We start from the raw sequence: 20,323 nt of genomic DNA, 5'->3' as shown, positions 1-20,323 counted from the left end.
GAAAAACTCTAAAAATCTTCTTGTCCGAAATCTCAAGGTGTAGAGCCTTGATGTTTGGCATGAGACATCATCTTATGGTCCTCTATCAAGATTGTTCAAATTGTGCCCCTGGGGTGAAAAGAGGCCCCACCCGGGGATGTGGTCACAAGTTTTACATAGACTTATATAGGACTTTAAAAACCACAAGACGTAGGCCTTTGATATTTTGTTTGTAACATTGCCTTGTTGTCATCTTCCAAAATTGGTCAAATTATGCCCCTTGGGTGAAAAGAGGCCCTGCCCCAGGGGGTCTCGAGTTTTATATAGACTTATATAGGAAAAAACTTTAAAAATCTTCTTGTCTTAAACTGCAAGGCCTTTGCTTTTGATATTTGGTATTTTGCATTGCCTTGTAGTCCTCTGCCAAAATTGTTCAAATTATTCCCCTGGGGAGAAAAGAGGCCCTGCACCTGGGGGTCTCAAGTTTTACATAGACTTATATAGGAAAAAAACTTTAAAAATCTACTAACCTGAAACTGCAAGGCCTAGGCTTTTGATATTTGGTATGTTGCCTTTCCTAGTGTTAGTGTTTCTTTACCAAAGTAGTTCAAATTATGTCCCTGGGTTGAAAAGAGGCCCTGCCCTGCGGGTACCAAGTTTAACATAGACTTATATAGGAAAAAAAATAAAGATCTTGTCCTAGGCCTTTGATATTTGGTATATAGCATTCTCTAGTGGATCTCTAACAAGATTGTTCAAATTATGCCCCTGGGCAGAAAAGAGGCCAAACCCTGGGGGGAAAAAATACTTCAAAAATTATCAGATCATATTTCCTAGACTGTTTGATTATAATTACCTGATGACCCCAAGCAATTAGGGATCACTTGACTGTGACCTTGACCTACTTTCTTGTTTTTAGCACACCTGAGCACTTTGTGCTCAAGGTGAGCTTTTGTGATCGCCCTGTGTCCGTCGTCCGTCCGTCATCGTCAACAATTTGACTGTTAACACTCTAGAGGTCACACTTTTGGTCCAACCTTAATGAAACTTGGTCAGAATGTTACCTTCAATGAAATCTTGAACGAGTTCGATATTGGGTCATCTGGGGTCAAAAACTAGGTCACCAGGTCAAATCAAAGGAAAAGCTAGTTAACACTGTAGAGGCCACATTTATGACTGTATCTTCATGAAACTTAGTCAGAATGATAATCTTGATGATCTTTAGGTAAAGTTTGAATCTGGGTCTTATGGGTTCAAAAACTAGGTCACCGGGTCAAATCAAAGGAAAAGCTTACTAACACTCTAGAGGTCACAATTTTGGCCCAATCTTAATGAAATTTGGTCAGAATGTTAACCTCAATAAAATCTTGGACAAGTTCGATATTGGGTCATCTGGGGTCAAAAACTAGGTCACCAGGCCAAATCAAAGGAAAAGCTAGTTAACACTTAGAGGCCAAATTTATGACCATATCTTAATGAAACTTGGTCAGTATGTTAATCATGATGATCTTTAGGTCAATAGGTCAGGTAAGCAATACAGGGCCTTCATGGCCCTCTTGTTTTAAGATACAGCCTTGAAATTTGGATGACATACAGTTTTGCACGCCAATCTTAAAACTGACTTTCAGTGACCATAAATGTGACCTACTGACCTACTTTCTTAATATTTTAGCATCAGTTTGACATGTGAAACATGTAGCTCATATTATTCAGGTGAGCGATCCAGGGTCATCATGACCTTCTTGTTTAAATCTTCTCGTCTGAAACTGCAAGGCCTAGACCTTTGATATTTGGTATGTTGCATTGCCTTGTCGTCCTCTACCAAAATTGTTCAAATTATTACTCTAGGGTGAAAAGAGGCCCGGCCCTGGGGGGTCTCAAGTTTTACATAGACTTATATAGGAAAAAACTTCTTGCCTGAAACTGCAAGGCATAGGCTTTGATATTTGTTATGTTGCCTTGCCAAGTGTTCCTCTACCAAAATTGTTCAAATTATGCCCCTTGGATGAAAAGAGGCCCTGCCCTGGGGGTAACAAGTTTAACAGAGACATATATAGGAAAAAAAATCTTCTTGTCTGAAAGTTCATGTGCAAAACTGTACATGTCATCCAAATTTCAAGGCTGTATCTTAAAAACAAGAAAGTAGGTCAAGGTCACTGGTGACCCCTAATCACTGGTATTTGGTATGTAGCATTGCCTAGTGGATCTCTTACAAGATTGTTCAAATTAAACCCATGGGGTGAAAAGAGGCCCCACCCTGGGGGTCACTTGTTATACGAGTTATATAGGAAAAAAATACTTCAAAAATTACCAGATCATAGTTCCTAGACTGTTTAATTATAATTACCTGATGACCACTGTGACAAGTGATTAGGCCTTGAAATTTGGATGACATGTACAGTTTTGCACACCGATCTTAAAACTGACTTTTAGTGACCATGAATATGACCTACTGACCTACTTTCTTAATATTTTAGCATCTGAGTTTGCCATTTGAAACATGTGGCTCATATTATTCAGCGATCCAGGGTCATCATGACCCTCTTGTATATATTGCCCTTGGATATAGAAAATCCAGTTTTAATCCAAGTTATCTGGATCAAGGATGTACTTTTTAGCTCACCTGAGCCAAAGGCTCATGGTGAGCTTTTGTGACCGCTCAATGTCCGTCGTGAGTTCGTCAACATTTTCTAAAAAAAATCTTCTTCTTGAAAACCACTGGGCAGAATTATACCAAACTTCACAGGAATGATCCTTGGGTGGTCCCCTTTCAAAATTGTTCAAAGAATTGAATTCCATGCAGAACTCTGGTTGCCATTGCACCCGAAAGGAAAAACTTTAAAAATCTTCTTCTCCAAAACCACAGGGCCTAGGGCTTTGATATCTGGTATGTAGCATCATCTAGTGGTCCTCTACCAAGATTGTTCAAATTATCCCCCTAGGGTCAAATATGGCCCCACCCTGGGAGGTCACATGGTTTATATAGACTTATATAGGGAAAACTTTTATTAATAAAATCTTCTTGTACAAAACCACACGGCCTAGGGCTTTGATATCTGGTATGTAGCATCATCTAGTGGTCCTCTACCAAGATTGTTCAAATTATCCCCCTAGGGTCAAATATGGCCCCACCCTGGGGGGTCACATGGTTTATATAGACTTATATAGGGAAAACTTTTATTAATAAAATCTTGTACAAAACCACACGGCCTAGGGCTTTGATATTTGGTATGTAGCATCATCTAGTGGTCCTCTACCAAGATTGTTCAAATTATCCCCCTAGGGTCAAATATGGCCCCAACCCGGGGGTCCCAAGTTTTACATAGACTTATATTGGAAAAAAAGTTTAAAAATCTTCTTGTCTGAAACCACAAGATTTAGACCTTTGATATTTGGTTTGTAGCATTGTCTTATGGTCCTCAACCAAAATTGTCCAAAATGTATCCCTGGGGTGAAAAGAGGCCCTTCCCTAGGGGTCCCAAGTATTACATATACTTATAATGGAAAAAAAACTTTAAAAATCTTCTTGTCTAAAACCACAAGACCTAGGCTTTTGATATTTGGTATGATGCATTGCCTAGTAGTCCTCTACCAAAATTTTTCAAATTATGCCCCTGAGGTTAAAAGAGGCCCCATCCCGAGTCACTTAGTTATTATACCAGTTATATAGGAAAAAATACTTAAAAAATTATCTGATCCTATTTCCAAGACTGTTCAATTATAATTACCTGATGACCCCCAAGTAATATGATGTCACTTGCCTGTGACCTTGACCTGCTGACCTACTTTCTTGTTTTTTAAGATACAGCCTTTAAATTTGGATGACAAACAGTCTTGCACATCGATCGTAAAACTGAATTTCTCTGACCAGGAATGTGACTTACTGACTTTCTTAATATTTTAGCATCAGTTTGACATTTGAAACATGTAGCTCATATTACTCAGGTGAGCGATCCAGGGTCATCATGACCCTCTTGTTTGTAAAGCATGAACTCAGTTACAATGTATCAAACATGTAGGGAAACCTTATGAACAGTTATTTTAACTATCAATGTACCAAGGATTGTTTTTTGGGGGCAATGCCCCCAGATTTAACAAACCGTCTTTCAATTTTCTTGTCGAGCTTATGACTAACCTGACAACACACAGAAAACAAGTTCCAAAGAATTTACCAAACATAACTTTAATATTGCATTTTGCAATTATATTTTTGATCAAGATCTACACATTTTATATTTACAACAGTATCTGAAGAAAACTAAAATTATAATAGATCTAATTAAGCGTAAGAATAATAAAGACGCTTGATTTGATCACGTGATCGATTCTGAAACCGACACTTGTTTTGAGCATGTGACCTATTCTGAAATCCAATAACTAGTTTCAATACACTCAAAAAAATGTGTTCTTGATTCTGCATGAAAATAGCAACTGCTAAAGAATTGCAACGCCCAGTACTGATAAGCCGATAGATTATTGATTTTTTCAATGCCGTGCCTCGACACCGTTGTGGTTGTGTATTCCTTATGGAGGAACTTTATCAGTTTGCGGCGATCACTACCGTTTATCAGTAGGCGAATCTATAAATAAACGGCAACATCCTATAGATCCCGATTCCAATCTGTTATAATATCTTTTCCGTGCAGGTGTTATTTCTAAAATATTATTTCAGAAAATACAGTGCTGAAATGAAATACTTTTCACATGTCTAAGAAAATATTTTCAAGAGATATGTTATTTATAAAAATTAATACTATATAAAAAATAATAATAAAAAAAAAATAAAAACAGTGTTTTACTTGAAATAGAATAGGCAGAAAAAATTCATTACTTATTCGTCAGTTTGAATTTATGACTTATTTGGTATGGGGAAATTAATTTGACAGTTTGATCTTTTATAATTATCATATTATCTAATCTAATAATCGGCCGTAGATTTTTTCTCTCATTGTTTGAATTCGTAAAATCAACTATGAACAGATTACTTCTGTTTTACACCAACTATTAAGAACATTTTAAAGCTTAAAGGCATATTTATGTACTTAGTCGGACCGTCCTTATTCGTGATTGTATATTATGTATAATTACATATTTTGATCTCGAAATCAGCTGTAAATCGTTAATCAAATTGTCTTGTCCACACAAGTTGCATAAAAATGAATTGATTTTCAAATAGTTACTAAAATTTAATACACAATTGCATGGTGCATATCCATATCGGCGGACTCTTTGCGAAATATGCTTTATCGGCGATTTCTTGCGTCGGCACTGGTGATTCTTTGCTTTAAACAGGTTGGCAGTTATAAAAAGTCAGATATACACACCAAATTAATTAGGCTATAATGTTTCCAGATAGTCATTAGCATACAGCCTCTCTGTGCGTAATGCAGAGAGCCTGTCTGTGCATCAAAAAAGAAAAAAAAACTGGTATGCAGAGACCACCGGTGCCACGACAAAACCGAAAGTAAGGGGTTTTGAAAAATTCCATTTACATTTCGGCATATTTATCTTTATTATTTGGAAGAATATTGATAAATGAGTACAAATAGTGCGCTTGATATGTATGATATCAAAGCAAAACTGGTTAAAGACAGTGGAAAAAGTCGGGCTAGTGTTCCATGTCAGTACACCATCAACAAATTTCATCGAGTTGCGAGCAAAATCGCTGATAATTAAAAAGTAAAAAGTAAATACTATAAAACATAAAAAGATGTACATTTATGTTAAATGTATTTCATCTATCTGAGGGTGCAAATGGTTTCTGATGGTGATATTCGAAGGCAGAACCACCAGAAATCTTTTTCTTTTTCCACGGGCGTTTCGTATCCTAATTTACTCGAACCTAACTGTATACTGGCGCCAGTTCGGTAGGTTCATTGATATGACGAATCACGGTTTTCATAGTGTTTAATGTATTTCTTATATTATGATATTGATAGTCTGAAATACAGGTGTATATTAAATAACCTAAAATTGAAACAGACAATGTTATTTTGATCAACAAACATAACAAACAATATGAATAATAATAGCATCATTTATCATGTATGTTTTTAAGAAAACAGTTACTGAATATTAGCAATAGTTGGAATGGAAAAAGGTAGATCTATAAAAATATTTTTTACAGGTGTTTGTGTGTTAACTTATGACGACTTCTTATTAAAATGATGCTTATTTGTAACAAAAAACATTCCCGACTTTTTTAATTGATAAGTATTGTACACATTAGAAAACATAGCCTAGATTTTTTCAATGTCAGTTCAAGGAAATCCTGTTCCTTTAAACTTTCACAAATTGGAATATTTTGACTTTCTTTCCAAACTTTTATAAAGTGTTACAAAATGTGCCTGTTCTGTTAGACTGTCAAGAACACGTGATGTTAGGACTTAGAGTGCAAACAGAAGTATTGAAGAAATTGAAATACATTGTATAGCTTTATCTTTTACATTTTATCAAACCTGGCAATGAAAGGTTTTTGTTTGTCGATGAACAACTGCTATTGAACAAGACTAGATTTTTTATCTTTACATTTTAAACAAAATATAGAAGTGTATAGAACACAAAATTAATAAATTTTATTGTGTGCACTGTTAAAGTTGTGACCACTCCAGTTCTTGCCACACACAAGTGCATTACATAATGCCTGCATGTACTTCCCTGACATGAATGGGTTACATCAAGTCTTGAAACTGCAAAGCATTGCCCCCATCAGTCCTCTCAGTACTTTGATTTTGTTTGTTTCTTTTTCATCTATATATACAGTTGAATATCATTACCTCGATATCGGTTAGCTCGATGCTCCAGTTAGCATGATGTGTTTTGGTCGATCCCGACTTTTCTCTATATATTTTAATGTTATTATTTATCGTTACCTCGATATCATTAGCTCGATGTTTTGTTTAGCTCAATGGGATTTTTCAGTCCCGTCAACATACCTGTACTGTTTTTACACCCGGTTTCGTCGATATCACAGCTTTTGTAAATATATAGACGTTATTTGTAAGGTGTGACAATTAACTTATTGTTGTACGGCAATGTAATAATAATGATGATCAGGTTAGTTTGCGCGTGTGTGTGTGTGTGTGTTTTAAATATTAGCAAGTTTGCATTTAATTCTCAATAATTAATCTAAACCAGCGGGCAAGCTGTTAACAATATTTCGATTGAGTAACAATATGCGTATTTAATTGGAAATTTTTGTTATCAGTACACATTTAGAATGACGGATATACGTGTTATATTATTTCTTTACCCTTTCAATCCTCTAAAAGATGTGTGGGATGCAATGTTATTACAGACATCCTACACAGATACAAAATGTAGTCCCAGATAGACGATACCATTACGTCGAACTTCGGAAACGTCGATGCAATTTTTGCAGTCCCTTGAATATCGAGGTAACGGTATTTGACTGTATTTATAGTACCAACAGTGAAAATAAGAGGAGTGTTGGTCTCCTCCACTATCAAATGTGACATAATTGTGCCTGTGTTACATAAAACTCAACAAAATAAACAAGTTAATAGGATGAACACTTCAAATTGTTTTAATTTTATTCTAAAAGTACATGTAAACAATAAAATAAGTTGAAACAAATATTTTGTGAGCACAATCAACGTAGATATATCAATTGTTTCACTTATATCTCTGCTATATCTAGTACAATGTGTCATCTACAAACTTCTGAATTAACTACACAGACATGACCTGCTTATACACAGGCAATATGGTAGAATATGCACATCAACAAGGCCTTTGCATATCATGCCATGTAACAGCATGTACTGCAATGACGTTTCTGTTTTAGCGTCTGTTGTTGATTTCTTAAACTAAATTGTGTATACAACTAGAGCTATCACTAAAGGTGATGAATGTACCCCCCGCATGCACTGACACAGTACATTGCAATTTGACGCACACAAGATTGCATAATTATGTGGACTGTATGTATATAGACTGTATGTATACAGTATAGTAACAAAAAACAAAGTCCCATAACTATGCAGAATATTTATCTAAAAGAACGTAACATGCACCATGCACAACTAGGGTTGGTACTGATCTCCTGTGTGAAGTTTCATTAAATTGTGTGCAAGGGTTTGGAAGATTAGGCGCGCACAAGATTGCATATGCAGACTGTATGTACATAGTATGTTAACAAGAAACAAAGTCCCATAACTCTGCAATTTTTGTTGTTGAAAGAACCTAACATGCCCCATGCACAACTACTGTTGTTACTGATCACTTGTGTGAAGTTTCATTAAATTGTGTCAAGGGGATGAGGAGAGACAGTGCGCACAAGATTGTTTCTATGTATTCAGTAAAGTAACAAAAAACAAAGTGCCGTAACTCTGCAAATTTTTTTTCTGAAAGAACCTAACATGCCCCATGCACAACTACTGTTGTTACTGATCACTTGTGTGAAGTTTCATTAAATTGTGTCAAGGGGATGAGGAGAGATGGTGCACACAAGATTGTGTCTATGTATATAGTAAAGTAACAAAAAACAAAGTCCCGTAACTCTGCAGTTTTTTTTTTCTGAAAGAACCTAACATGCCCCATGCACAACTACTATTGTTACTGATCACTTGTGTGAATTTTCATTAAATTGTGTCAAGGGGATGAGGAGAGATGGTGCACACTAGATTGTGTCTATGTATATAGTATAGTAACAAAAAACAAAGTCCCATAACTCTGCAATTTTTTTTCCTGAAAGAACCTAACATGCCCCATGCAAACTACTGTTGTTACTGATCACTTGTGTGAAGTTTCATTAAATTGTGTCAAGGGGATGAGGAGAGATGGTGCGCACAAGATTGTGTCTACGGACAGACGGACGGACAGACAGACAGACAACCTGAAACCAGTATACCCCCCCTTACAACTTTGTTGTCGGGGGGTACAATAACATTTCCACTTATATCAGTCAAAAAAGTCTTCAACATGTAATCGTTGTTACCTGGAATAGTGTATACACTTTTATTTTATTAAAGAACACTTTCGTTGTGTCAAATTACTGTGACTACAAGTCTGCAATATATTTACTGATCTGCCTTTTTTTCAACAAAGCCATATCAAACAAGCGAATGAAGTATTGCCATGCAATACAAAGTCCCCTACTGGAAGGCACCTAATTTTCTCTACTGCAGTATAACATAATGAACTGATATCTGTCAATGATGTATAAACAATATTGTACTGCATATACAATATGTTATAACAACACACTTGGATTAAAATGTGCATATATAAAAACCCACAGTTGTTTTCATATTGAATTTTTTTGTCTGATTATAAAAATGTTATCATGTAAGTTATTTATAGTAACAACAAAGGGAAATCAATCTTTTTAAAAAAAAAAAAAAAAAAAAAAAAAAAAAAAAATCTATATAATATAAGTCCACAAGAAACTCTTTACCAGGCAGAGATAGGTCAAAATACACCTAAAAATTGGATGTAACATGCATGCTGTACCACAGAAAAGTGGTCTCGATTTTCTCTACCACCAGTAATAAAAAAGTTACAATAAAATCTATTTATAGTAACAACAAAGGGACGTAATTCTAAAAACAAGGGTGCCTCATGGTGGTGAACATTTGTTCCAAGTTACATCAAAGTCCCTCCATGCATGAAGAAGAAATGTTCCGTACAAAGTCATTCTTGAATTTGACCTTTGACCTCTAAATATGACCTTGACCTTAGACCTAGGGACCTGGTTCTTGCGCATGACATGTTGTCTCATCCAGGGGAATATTTGTGCCAACTGATATCTAAATCCTGCTTTGCATGACAAAGTTATAGACCGGACAGGAAAAAAATCCTCTTGACCTTTGATCTCAAAGTGTGACCTTGACCTTTAAGCTACGGTACTGGGTGTTGCGCATGACACGTCGTCTCATCATGGGAAACATTTGTGCCAAGTAATATTAAAATCCCTTCATGGATGGCACAGTTATGGACGGGACAGGAAAAAAACTCTGCTGACCTTTGACCCCCAATTGTGACCTTGACCTTTGAGCTAGGGGTCCGGGATTTGCGCATGACACGTCGTCTCATCATGGGGAACACTTGTGCTAAGTGATATTAAAATCCCTTAATGAATGTCAGAGTTATGGACCGACACGAAACAGACCCTGTTCATGCTATGTTAACATTTGACTGCTTAGTGTGACCTTGACCTTTGAGCTAGGGGTCTGAAAGTTGTGCATGACACATCGTCTTATTATGAGGTACATTTCTGCCAAGTAATATAAAAATCCCTTCATAGATGGGAGAGTTATGGACCGGACAGGAAAAAAGCCTTGTTGACCTTTGACCTCCAATTGTGACCTTGACCTTTAAGCTAGGGCTCCAGGTTTTGCGCATGACACGTCGTCTCCTCATGGGGAACATTTGTGCCAAGTAATATTAAAATCTCTTCATGGATGGGAGAGTTATGGACCGGACAGGAAAAAAGCCTTGTTGACCTTTGACCTCCAATTGTGACCTTGACCTTTGAGCTAGGGGTCCGGGATTTGCGCATGACACATCATCTCATCATGGGGAACATTTGTGCCAAGTTATACTAAAATCCCTTCAAGGATGGGAGAGTTGTGGACCGGACAGGAAAAAAGCCCTGTTGACCTTTGACCTCCAATTGTGACCTTGACCTTTGAGCTAGGGGTCCGGGATTTGCGCATGACACGTTGTCTCATCATGGGGAACACTTGTGCTAAGTAATATTAAAATCCCTTCATGGATGACAGAGTTATGGACCTGACACGAAATTGTGGACGGACGGAATGACGGAAAAGTGCATTCCTATAGTCCCCGAAACTGGTTTTTAACCAGTAGGGGACTAATAAATGAATGAAACTTTTGACAGTCAGTAAAAACTATTATTACACATTATCAATGTTCATCACACTACACACTTAAAAGTTACTGACAAGTCAAATGAGCCGCACCATGATAAAACCAACATAGCGGCTTTGCGACCAGCATGGATCCAGACCAGCCTGCGTATCTGCGCAGTCTGGTCAGGATCCACGCTATTCGCTTTCAAAGCCTATTGCAATTGGAGAAACCGTTAGCGAACCAGACTGCACGGATGCACAGGCTGGTCTGGATCCATGCTGGTTGCAAATGCACTATGTTGGTTTTCTCATGGCGCGACTCAAATAGTTTTTTTTTGACTATGTAAAATTTAAGCAATGAAAAAATCTTAATGTACATTCTTTTTCTCAAAATTTTTTGTTTTATCAAACTTGTATACAGTACACCCGGTAATTTCTACACCTTCAATTTTAGCAAATTACAAAATTACCTCCATTAATGACACCTCTGGAGCACAAACACATCTTTGCAAAGGTAGATCATTTTGTTTTCCATAAGATAAATTTCAGTGAATTTAATGAACCTCTTCAGAGCAACATCCTCCGTACATTTCTCAGCTGTATTCACTGTAGACCGGCTATTAATGTACATGGTACCTAAACTATTTTATTTGTCAGTTTTCTTTTGGTATACTGAACTACTGCAAAAATTTGAATTTGATCTACCGATATGTTGTATCCTTCCCACAGGTGTTCATTGAGGTGGCACTGTAACAGACAACAGCAGAATCTCATAATCAAGTCTGCCGGTAAAATTTTAAACTTCACCATAAATCAAGTGAATCCAAGTTAGAGGTAAATGTACATGTAGTTATACTAATATCTTTAAATAGTAATGCTATCTTCTTGCCATCTCGAGGTCAACTAGCTGCAACGCCTCCTTAAATGTTAGTTTCTTCTTTCTGTGCTTCTTTATATACTGAAAAAGTAAAAAAAAAAAAAACCAATGTATATGGAAGTTTCATTAATATCAACTGGCCTATTGAACTGCAATTGAATACTGACCACACATACTCCAATCACAGGATACACTTAATATTATCAACATAATTGCAGTATCGATTAATGGTTTAGTCCAGACGTTCACACATTAATGAATCACTTGTTGGCTGCTTTTTTATTCTGACGGTATTCTGTGCATGTATTTCATCAATGTCGAATCAGACAGCAGTAGTAATCAAACTATGGTGGTAACTTTCTTATTTCTGAACGAAACATATAGGTGTGTAGCTGCATCAATTCCTACACACTGATCATGGCTTTGATTCAAAATTTGACAACAAGTAGTTTTTTTAATTTTTGGTGTGGAGAGCAAAATTATAAAGAAATGAAACAAGAGGGTCATGATGACCCTGGATCGCTCACCAGAGCAATATGAGCTACATGTTTCAAATGTCAAACTGATGATAAAATCTAAGCTCTAGGCCTTCTGGTTTATTTTTAGAAATTGTTTAAAGATTTTCCAATGTACAATTAAGTTACCGCTGGGGCGGGGTCAATTTTACCCCGGGGGTCATGATTTGAATAAATTTTGTAGAGGTCCACTAGGCAATGCTATATGTTAAATATCTAAGCTCTAGGCCTTCTGGTTTATTTTTTAAAATTTTTTGAAGATTTTCCTATAGAAATCTATGTAAAATGAAGTGACCCCTGGGGCGGGGTCAATTTCAACCTCGGGGTCATGATTTGAACAACTTTAGTAGAGGTCCACTAGGCAATGCTACATGTCAAATATCTAAGCTCTAGGCTTCTGGTTTTTGAGAAGAAGATTTTTTAAGATTTTCCTATGTAAAATCATATGACCCCTCGGGTGGGGTCAATTTTGACCCCGGGGTCATGATTTGAACAAATCTGGTAGAAGTCCACTAGGCAATGCTTCACACCAAATATCTAAGCTCTAGGGCTTCTGGTTTTTGAGAAGAAGATTTTTTAAGTTTTTCCTTTCGGTTGCCATGGCAACAAGAGTTCTGCATGGAATTCAATTCTTTGAATAGTCTTGGTAGAGCTTCACCCAAGGAACATTCCTGCGAAGTTTGGATGAAATTGGCCTAGCGGTTTATGAGGAGATGTCGTTTAAAGTAAAAGTTTACTGACGCCGGACGACGGACGGTGACTGATCACAATAGCTCACCCTGAGCAAGGCTCAGGGTGAGCTAAAAACAGGTGCAGAAATATGTTTACTTAAAACTGTAAGGATTAATTGTTTCTTGTGTTCATGCACAAGTAACATCCGCCTTTTAAAGCATGCATTTAACATATTTTAAGTCCCTGTTTGGGCTTTATTCAGTATGTGTGTTATTGGTCAGGGTTTACTCATGATTGAACATTAGAAAAAGAAATTACAACTGGTTCACCTTGCAATAAATTTAAAAGAATGCACATTTACACTGGCTACTGTCTTATTCTTACACCCCTATGTATGATAGAGATGAACGTTAAAAAAGGCCTCTTAAAACCTAACAATTTACCTTTTTTGTATCCTCAAGTGTTGTGTATTTGAAGGTAGGTGTAATATTTCTAGTGAAATCCTCGTACATCTGCTTCTGTGTTCTGAGGAATTCTTGTGTCAGTTCCATCTGTGACTTCAGCATATCATGCAGGGCAAGCATTGCTGGGCTATATGCTGTCATAGCTGTTGATCATAAAATACAAGAAATGCAATATATTTGAAAAGCACCAAGTTTATTATCTGACTGCATAATGGAAGCTATTGCATATAATTTTCATGTTTCAAATAATTTGTTATTGTCTGCAAAAAAAGCAATGTTTTTGTATATCAGTTAATATAAGTTTCTTAATTTAGGCAGTTACACTGACCCACAAACTGTCATTAACACACAAGTTTATAAGGGCAAGTGTCAAATTTCCAAAGAAATTGATATAAAGGTACTGGCTTCTGAAGCTGAAATAATTGAAAAATGTATGTAGATGTACCACTTGTATCAAACAACACTGTTGTTTTTACCAACAACCTTCTCAGCTCTCTTAAAGTATGTGATTTCAGACATATTATAAACACACACATTAATGATCAACTTATCTTTGGTTCATCAAGACATCTGAGACAAAATTCAAGCACTGTTCAAGGACAAGTACGTATTTTTACCCTCTTGAAATTACATTTTGAATTTTAGCCTGAACAACTTTTTTCAACTATTTCCAAAAACTGTGTTACAGCATAAATTACATTCTGCGTAAACTGCAATAGAATGTCATCGTAGACATTTTACTTATAATCCCTACAGGTGGATACCAATATTGATAAATAAAGAAATACCAAATTTTCTTTGAACAATCTTTGCTTTTTCTGTTTCATTTTAAAATTCAATCTTTTCCCAACACAAATTGCTCACTGAACATTTTTCAAAGAGTTTTGGGTGAAATTAAGGCAGTTTAACATAATCTAAGCAATTTTTTCATTGTTTAAGGGTCTTAGTCATATTCAGGATTTTAAGGAATAGCATCAAATCAAAGGACTTTTCAAGGTCTGTGTAAACCCTGCTATACATATTTTTCTTGGATGTGCTGAGTGGAGCATTTCCAATTATACTGATATGCATTGCCCTTTTCTAAAATGGCATGTTGATTAGCAATGCTTTGTGTTCACTCTAAATGCACTATGAAATACACTGCACAACAATCAGAATTATGACTACACACTGACTACACTTTTGCATGTATGTTTGCTACATTAAGGATTTTGTTTAAAGACAGAATTACCTTCAAGAGAATCTGCAGATACCACATGTGTAGCTATAGGAGTTGGATCCACGAAGTGCAGTCCCAGTGGAACTCCAGGAAAGGCTACCCCTGTGCCAGCAGGGTCCCAAGAATAGAGAAGCCCATCCATGGCTGTCTGAACCTCAGCTGTAGCCATGCCTCTCCGTGGATGCGGGGTCACATCAGATCTAGAGGTGGTTGGTACCATACTAACAGAAAAGAAACAACCAAAATACTGAAAAACTTTCTGTGCATGGTAACTTATGACTTGTTTCACTCCATATTTCAAGTTTATCAGATACCAAGTTTTTATCTAAATCAATCCAAATGAACATTCAACATTGTAAGCTTTTAGACTAGTATTCATCAGCAGGTAGGATTTCAGTCAAATTCAACACTTGACTTCATGATAGCTTGTTTTGCAATTTAAGTGTAAAAGACACTAAGAAATAATCTTTTAATTAAGCCTAAAGTTAACAGTTAAAATCTACACATTTAGCACAATGCTAAAAGGTAACAAACCTTTTTGTAAAATCCTCAGAATATTCAGAGTAACTATCACTGTATGTTTTATCTTCATCATCATCAGTATATTTAGACTCTGATACAACAGACTCTGTGTAACTCTCCGTAAATTCCGTTTCACTTCTCACAGTCTCATCACCACTGTATTTTGTCCTAACTTCTGAAGCTGATGACCTTCCCTTGTCACTGCTGTAACCAATCTTCTCGGATATACTGTCAAAGTCTTCAGTATAATTGGCTGCAGAAGGTTTAGTGGTATCATAGTCTGTAGCAATTTCTGTTTCAGTGTCTTCAAATCTCTGACTATAACTGTATGCACCAGGTTTCTCTGTTCTGATTTCTTCTGAGACTTCACTTTGTACTTCTTCAACTTCACTTCTAACACTGTCATACTCACTCTCTTTAATAGAATGTCCCATTAAATCATCTATAGTCTGTAATCCAAACGAACTAAACAAATCAGTACCTTTATTCTTTTTATCTTTTGATCTTTCTTTAGATCTGTCTCTACCTTTCTTTTTCTGAGCCTTTTTCGACGTTTTCCCTTTTGACTTGAATGGAGAACTGCTTCTGCTTTTTTCAGATTTTTCCGACCTGTCTGAACTTTTTGCATTAAATGGGGAGCTAGATTTATCAGAAGCTTTAAACAAAGAACCTTCATTGCTAGCTCTAAATGGAGAACTTTCTCCCTTTGCTTTAAATGGAGATCCTGTATCTGCCGCCCTGAATGGAGACCTATTTTCTTTGTCTTTGGCTTTAAACGGAGATTCAGTCCTGTTGCTCCTAGCTTTAAATGGAGATTCATTCACATTAGAACTTGCCTTAAAAGGAGATTTCTCCTTATCTTTACTTGCTTTAAATACAGAAGCTTCTCTATCAGCCGAAGCTCTAAATGGTGAACCATGCTCCTTCTTCTCCTTGAGTGATGTTTCAGAAGTAGATTTCAAAGAAGATTTCTTCCCTCTTCCTTTCTTATTTTCTTTTTTTGTCTTTCTGGCAGTAGACCTGACAGGTGAGGGGGAGTCACTACGTGAGATGGGTGTTTCTGGTCTGTAGGGCATCTCATCTTCATCTGCAGGGCCAAGGTCATCCAGGTCCATTATTACTGCAAAAAGTAGACAAGACTTACAGAAACAATTATATTAAAATGGTCCAGAGGTAATTTTTAACAAAAAGGGACATAACTAAACTAAAGTTTCTTCATGTCAAACAGCTTGTCAAGAAAACAGAAAAGACAATTTCTGGTCTCCTGAAATATTTCTTCGATAACAGATATAAAGGAGAACATTCTGAATTATTTATATAAAATTCCAAATTAACTTATCACCAACTGTCAATGCCTTTGCAGTTATTAACAAACTTGCTTCAAAATCAAGCAGGTCGATAACTTGACTAAAAATTAAAAGAAATATGTGGTAAAATATGTTTTATGAGTCTAATATTGATTTTGTAAAAAATGCATTGATATTTTCCGACAGACATAACATATTTCAAAAGGATAATCATTTGTAACAACACACTTATCTACATATATAGGTCTTACTGACTGTTTACAAATACAACACTGAGTGCTCAATATTTCATATGGAACATTTAGGAATTAACTCACTAACTGCAAGAAAACTGTTACATGGAGGGCTGTCAGCAATAATGATGTCCAATGAACAAAATAACCAAATGATTAAATTGCATGTAAATTAAGGTAGTGGACCGGTAATGACATTTGGAAAATAACGTATTCCCCGTATGCAGTTTCAGCATAGTCTAATTTTTACAGAAAGCCATAGGTGCATTAGGCTACATTTACATCTGAAGATTGTCCAACTGTCTAATTAGAATATTTGTAATCACACAGAAATTACCTAATAGTATGTTATTATGAGTACAATACTTTAATGCTAAAGGAAAACATAATTTCAGTACTTTTACCCATCATCTCATTTAAGAGTTAGGTCCATGTTTCGGAGAAAAAAGTTCAAACATCATCAAATCATAGAAAGAAAGCATTGTTTTACATGAACATTTAACAGCATATAAAACATTTATATTATTCTACAAAACCATTGTCAATTTACTCATATATGTATTGAATTCTGGAAAGGGACTGCATGAAGTGGCCACACTTCTAGACAGTTCAGTGCCTTTAAAAACTCACCATTTTTAAAAAAGCTGTTACATGACTTTGTTTTGTTTTAACTTAACATAACTAGTAAAACATCATTTATGACAATTGTTTACATTTATTTCTTTACAAATGGCATTCTTTTTTAAAAGGGGACAACTCCTTTAGAATATTTTAAGTATCCAACTCTATGGGATAGAACAGTAAAACATTTGCTGGACAGATAAGTTGTTTGTCATGATGCTGTTCATTTACTCAAAATTTCTGTTATTTTGTGATATACTGCTAAACCTTAAGAACACATCAGATGTGGGGAGTAAAATATGAATAATGTCTGAAATTTCTATATGATATATAAAGAAGTTTCATAGCATTCATTTTGTATTTTTTAATGGAGAACTAAACTTTGATGAAAATCAAATGGGTGCTACCAGTGCCAGTCAAACATTGTATAAACAAACAAATGACCTACATGAAAAATATATTGGATACAGAAAATATATATCAAACAGCGGTGCTAAAATCAAAATACCACATAGTTCAGATAGAACATATATAAAAGCAATGGTGCTGAATTCAAAAGATATAACTTGGTTCAGATAACCAACATCCCTCGTAGTTGTACATTTGTTTTTAATCTTAATTTCAAGTATTGTGTACTATGAAGAGTCCAATGGCTATCAATGTCATTTTTCTTTTACACCTGATCCTCCTAATATACAGCATAGCCACTACTTCCTGGAATTTTTTTCTATTATTAAATAAAGAATACAGTGAAAGTTATTTCAGGGAAAGTTTGCTTTCTGAGATCTACCCACTCCAAAGATCACATTAAAAAAAACATTTTGATTAGAAATTGTACACTAAATGATTTGTATTTTTTCCAATAAATAACATCATATATATGGGTATAACAACATGCAGAAATAAAACTGAGAAAAATTGAAAAAGAAAAAAAAACGACATGGCAAAATGATCTACAGTTCTTTTTTCTATGTGCAACCACTTCCCTGTTTCTTACCAACTTTTCTTCTTGCCTTAGCACTACCTCCATTAGAGTCTAATATAAGGCAACTTGACTGTTAACAATGCATTGTTATTCACTTTCAGTGCAGGCACTGGGATATTTTTACAAATATTTCAACAAAAAGATTATGTAAACCTGATTCCTAAACTATGCATATCAAAGATATTTAAATTCAATAATACCTTTCTGATTAGGTAAAAACAATAGTATTTGTAACTGAGTGTGTAATTTTTGCTAATATGTGTTGCTAAAGTAACACCTTGTGAACAGAAAGAAGCATTACCTGGAAATGCATAATCAACTGTGAAGTTTATAGTATTGCTATGTCTGATGTCTATCAAATCACAAAATTAAAGTAATTTTGAATTTAAGTTTTACATTTGAGCCGTGCCATGAGAAAACCAACATAGTGGGTATGCGACCAGCATGGATCCAGACAGGCTCCATGCTGTTCGCTTTTAAAGCCTATTGGAATTGGAGAAACTGTTAGCGAACAGCATGGATCCTGACCAGACTGCGCGGATGCGCAGGCTGGTCTGGATCCATGCTGGTCGCATACCCACTATGTTGGTTTTCCCATTGCACGGCTCATTTGGTTTTTAAAAACACAGTGACATACTACAAAGTAACATATTTTTATGTGAAGACACATTTTTGAGGATTGCATTGTTGCTACAATCTATGAAATTATATCCTGAAGAGTAAAAAATATTCTATTACTTTAATCTTAGAAAAAAATAAGCCATCAATTCCTGTCCTCTTAAAAAATTGTTCTTCCTTTCAAACGCTCAAAATTTTATGTCAATGAAATTAAATGACTTCAGAGTAAATCTGTCATTTAACCAAAGTTAAGCAAGAAAAACCAATTACCGTTGAATCCAAAGTCATCAGCTACCTCATCAATAATAGACTCTGCAACATTAGAATCATCTGAGTATGACCTTATTAGCTTAGGAGATGGAGATCTACGCCTCAGGCCTGGGGACATTCTTTCAGGTGTGCGGGGACTGGGAGATGGTGTGCGACGTAGCATTGGTGGCTTGTTCTGAGGGGAAACTGATCGGCCTTGAGTCTTAGATGAGGAAGGTCTACCAGAAGATTTGTTAGGAGGTGGTGGTGAAGGACTGCGCCTGCCCTTGCCAAGTTTACCAGGTTGAGGTGAAGGAGTGTGACGGCCTGCAGGTCTGCCATACTGAAATAAACAAAATAAGGTAAAATTACATACAATATATATATGACATACTGAATCATGAATGGTAAGGTACTAACAAGAAACGCGGCAATGCCACGAAACCAGGTTTTCAACACTTTTCATAAGAATAAACAAGAGTGCCAGAATGTCACAATATACGCCCGTCAAATTTCTTTACTCTAGCACCTGTATTTGCAGATGTAATTTTAATTTTGTGGTTGTTTAGTAATCACTGTAATTCTTTTGTTTTTCTAAGTCCACAAAAAAACTCCTTACCAGGTAGAGATACCTTAAAATTCACCTAAAATTAGAAAGTAACAACTATGTTGTACCACAGAAAAGTGGTCTTGGTTTTTCCCTACGGTCAATTATAAAAAAGTTACAATATAAGTTATTTATAGTAACAACTAAGGGAAGTTAATCTAAAAAAAAAAAAAAAAAAAATACAAAAAAAATAATTTTAAGTCCACACAGAAATCCTAACCAGGTAGAGATTGGTCAAAATACACCTCAAAATTGGATGTAACATGCATGTTGTACTACAGAAAATAGGTCTCGATTTTTCCCTACGTCTAGTAATGAAAAAGTTACAATATAAGCTATTTATAGTAACAACAAAGGGAAGTAATTCTTAAGAATGGAACTGCGCAAGACACTTCGTCTCATGATGGTGTATAATTGTGCCAAGTTACATCAAAATCCCTCTATGCATGAAGAAAATATGCTCCAGACAAACTTTTCATTCTTGTATCCTTTGACCTCTAAGTGTGACCTTGACCTTAGACCTAGGGACCTGGTTCTTGTGCATGACACTCCGTCTCATGATGATGAACAATTGTGCCAACTTTCATCAAAATCCCTCCATGCATGTAGAAGATATGCTA

General features: G+C 35.8%; 1 protein-coding gene across 4 annotated transcripts in view; it reads right to left on the bottom strand.

The window, feature by feature from the left end:
• Nucleotides 1-7,509: 7,509 nt before the first annotated feature.
• LOC123525153 (nucleolar protein dao-5-like) overlaps nucleotides 7,510-20,323 on the bottom strand; it is a 58,911-nt gene continuing 46,097 nt past the window's right edge. For 3 of the 4 annotated variants that reach the window (XM_053538134.1, XM_045303952.2, XM_053538135.1), the window contains exons 7-12: nucleotides 19,118-19,439; nucleotides 18,242-18,280; nucleotides 15,096-16,203; nucleotides 14,574-14,782; nucleotides 13,322-13,485; nucleotides 7,510-11,772 (exon numbers count right to left, since the gene is read on the bottom strand). In XM_053538134.1, the coding sequence (XP_053394109.1) occupies nucleotides 11,692-11,772; nucleotides 13,322-13,485; nucleotides 14,574-14,782; nucleotides 15,096-16,203; nucleotides 18,242-18,280; nucleotides 19,118-19,439 (1,923 nt within the window). In that variant the 3' untranslated portion in view covers nucleotides 7,510-11,691. The remainder of the gene's footprint in view (nucleotides 11,773-13,321; nucleotides 13,486-14,573; nucleotides 14,783-15,095; nucleotides 16,204-18,241; nucleotides 18,281-19,117; nucleotides 19,440-20,323) is intronic. The other variant, XM_053538136.1, reaches the window with a different exon arrangement.

The sequence above is a fragment of the Mercenaria mercenaria genome, chromosome 3, assembly GCF_021730395.1.
Source record: "Mercenaria mercenaria strain notata chromosome 3, MADL_Memer_1, whole genome shotgun sequence".
Taxonomy (NCBI): domain Eukaryota; kingdom Metazoa; phylum Mollusca; class Bivalvia; order Venerida; family Veneridae; genus Mercenaria; species Mercenaria mercenaria.
The sequence above is the reverse complement of the archived record's forward strand: the minus strand, read 5'-3'. Positions and strand labels throughout refer to the sequence as shown.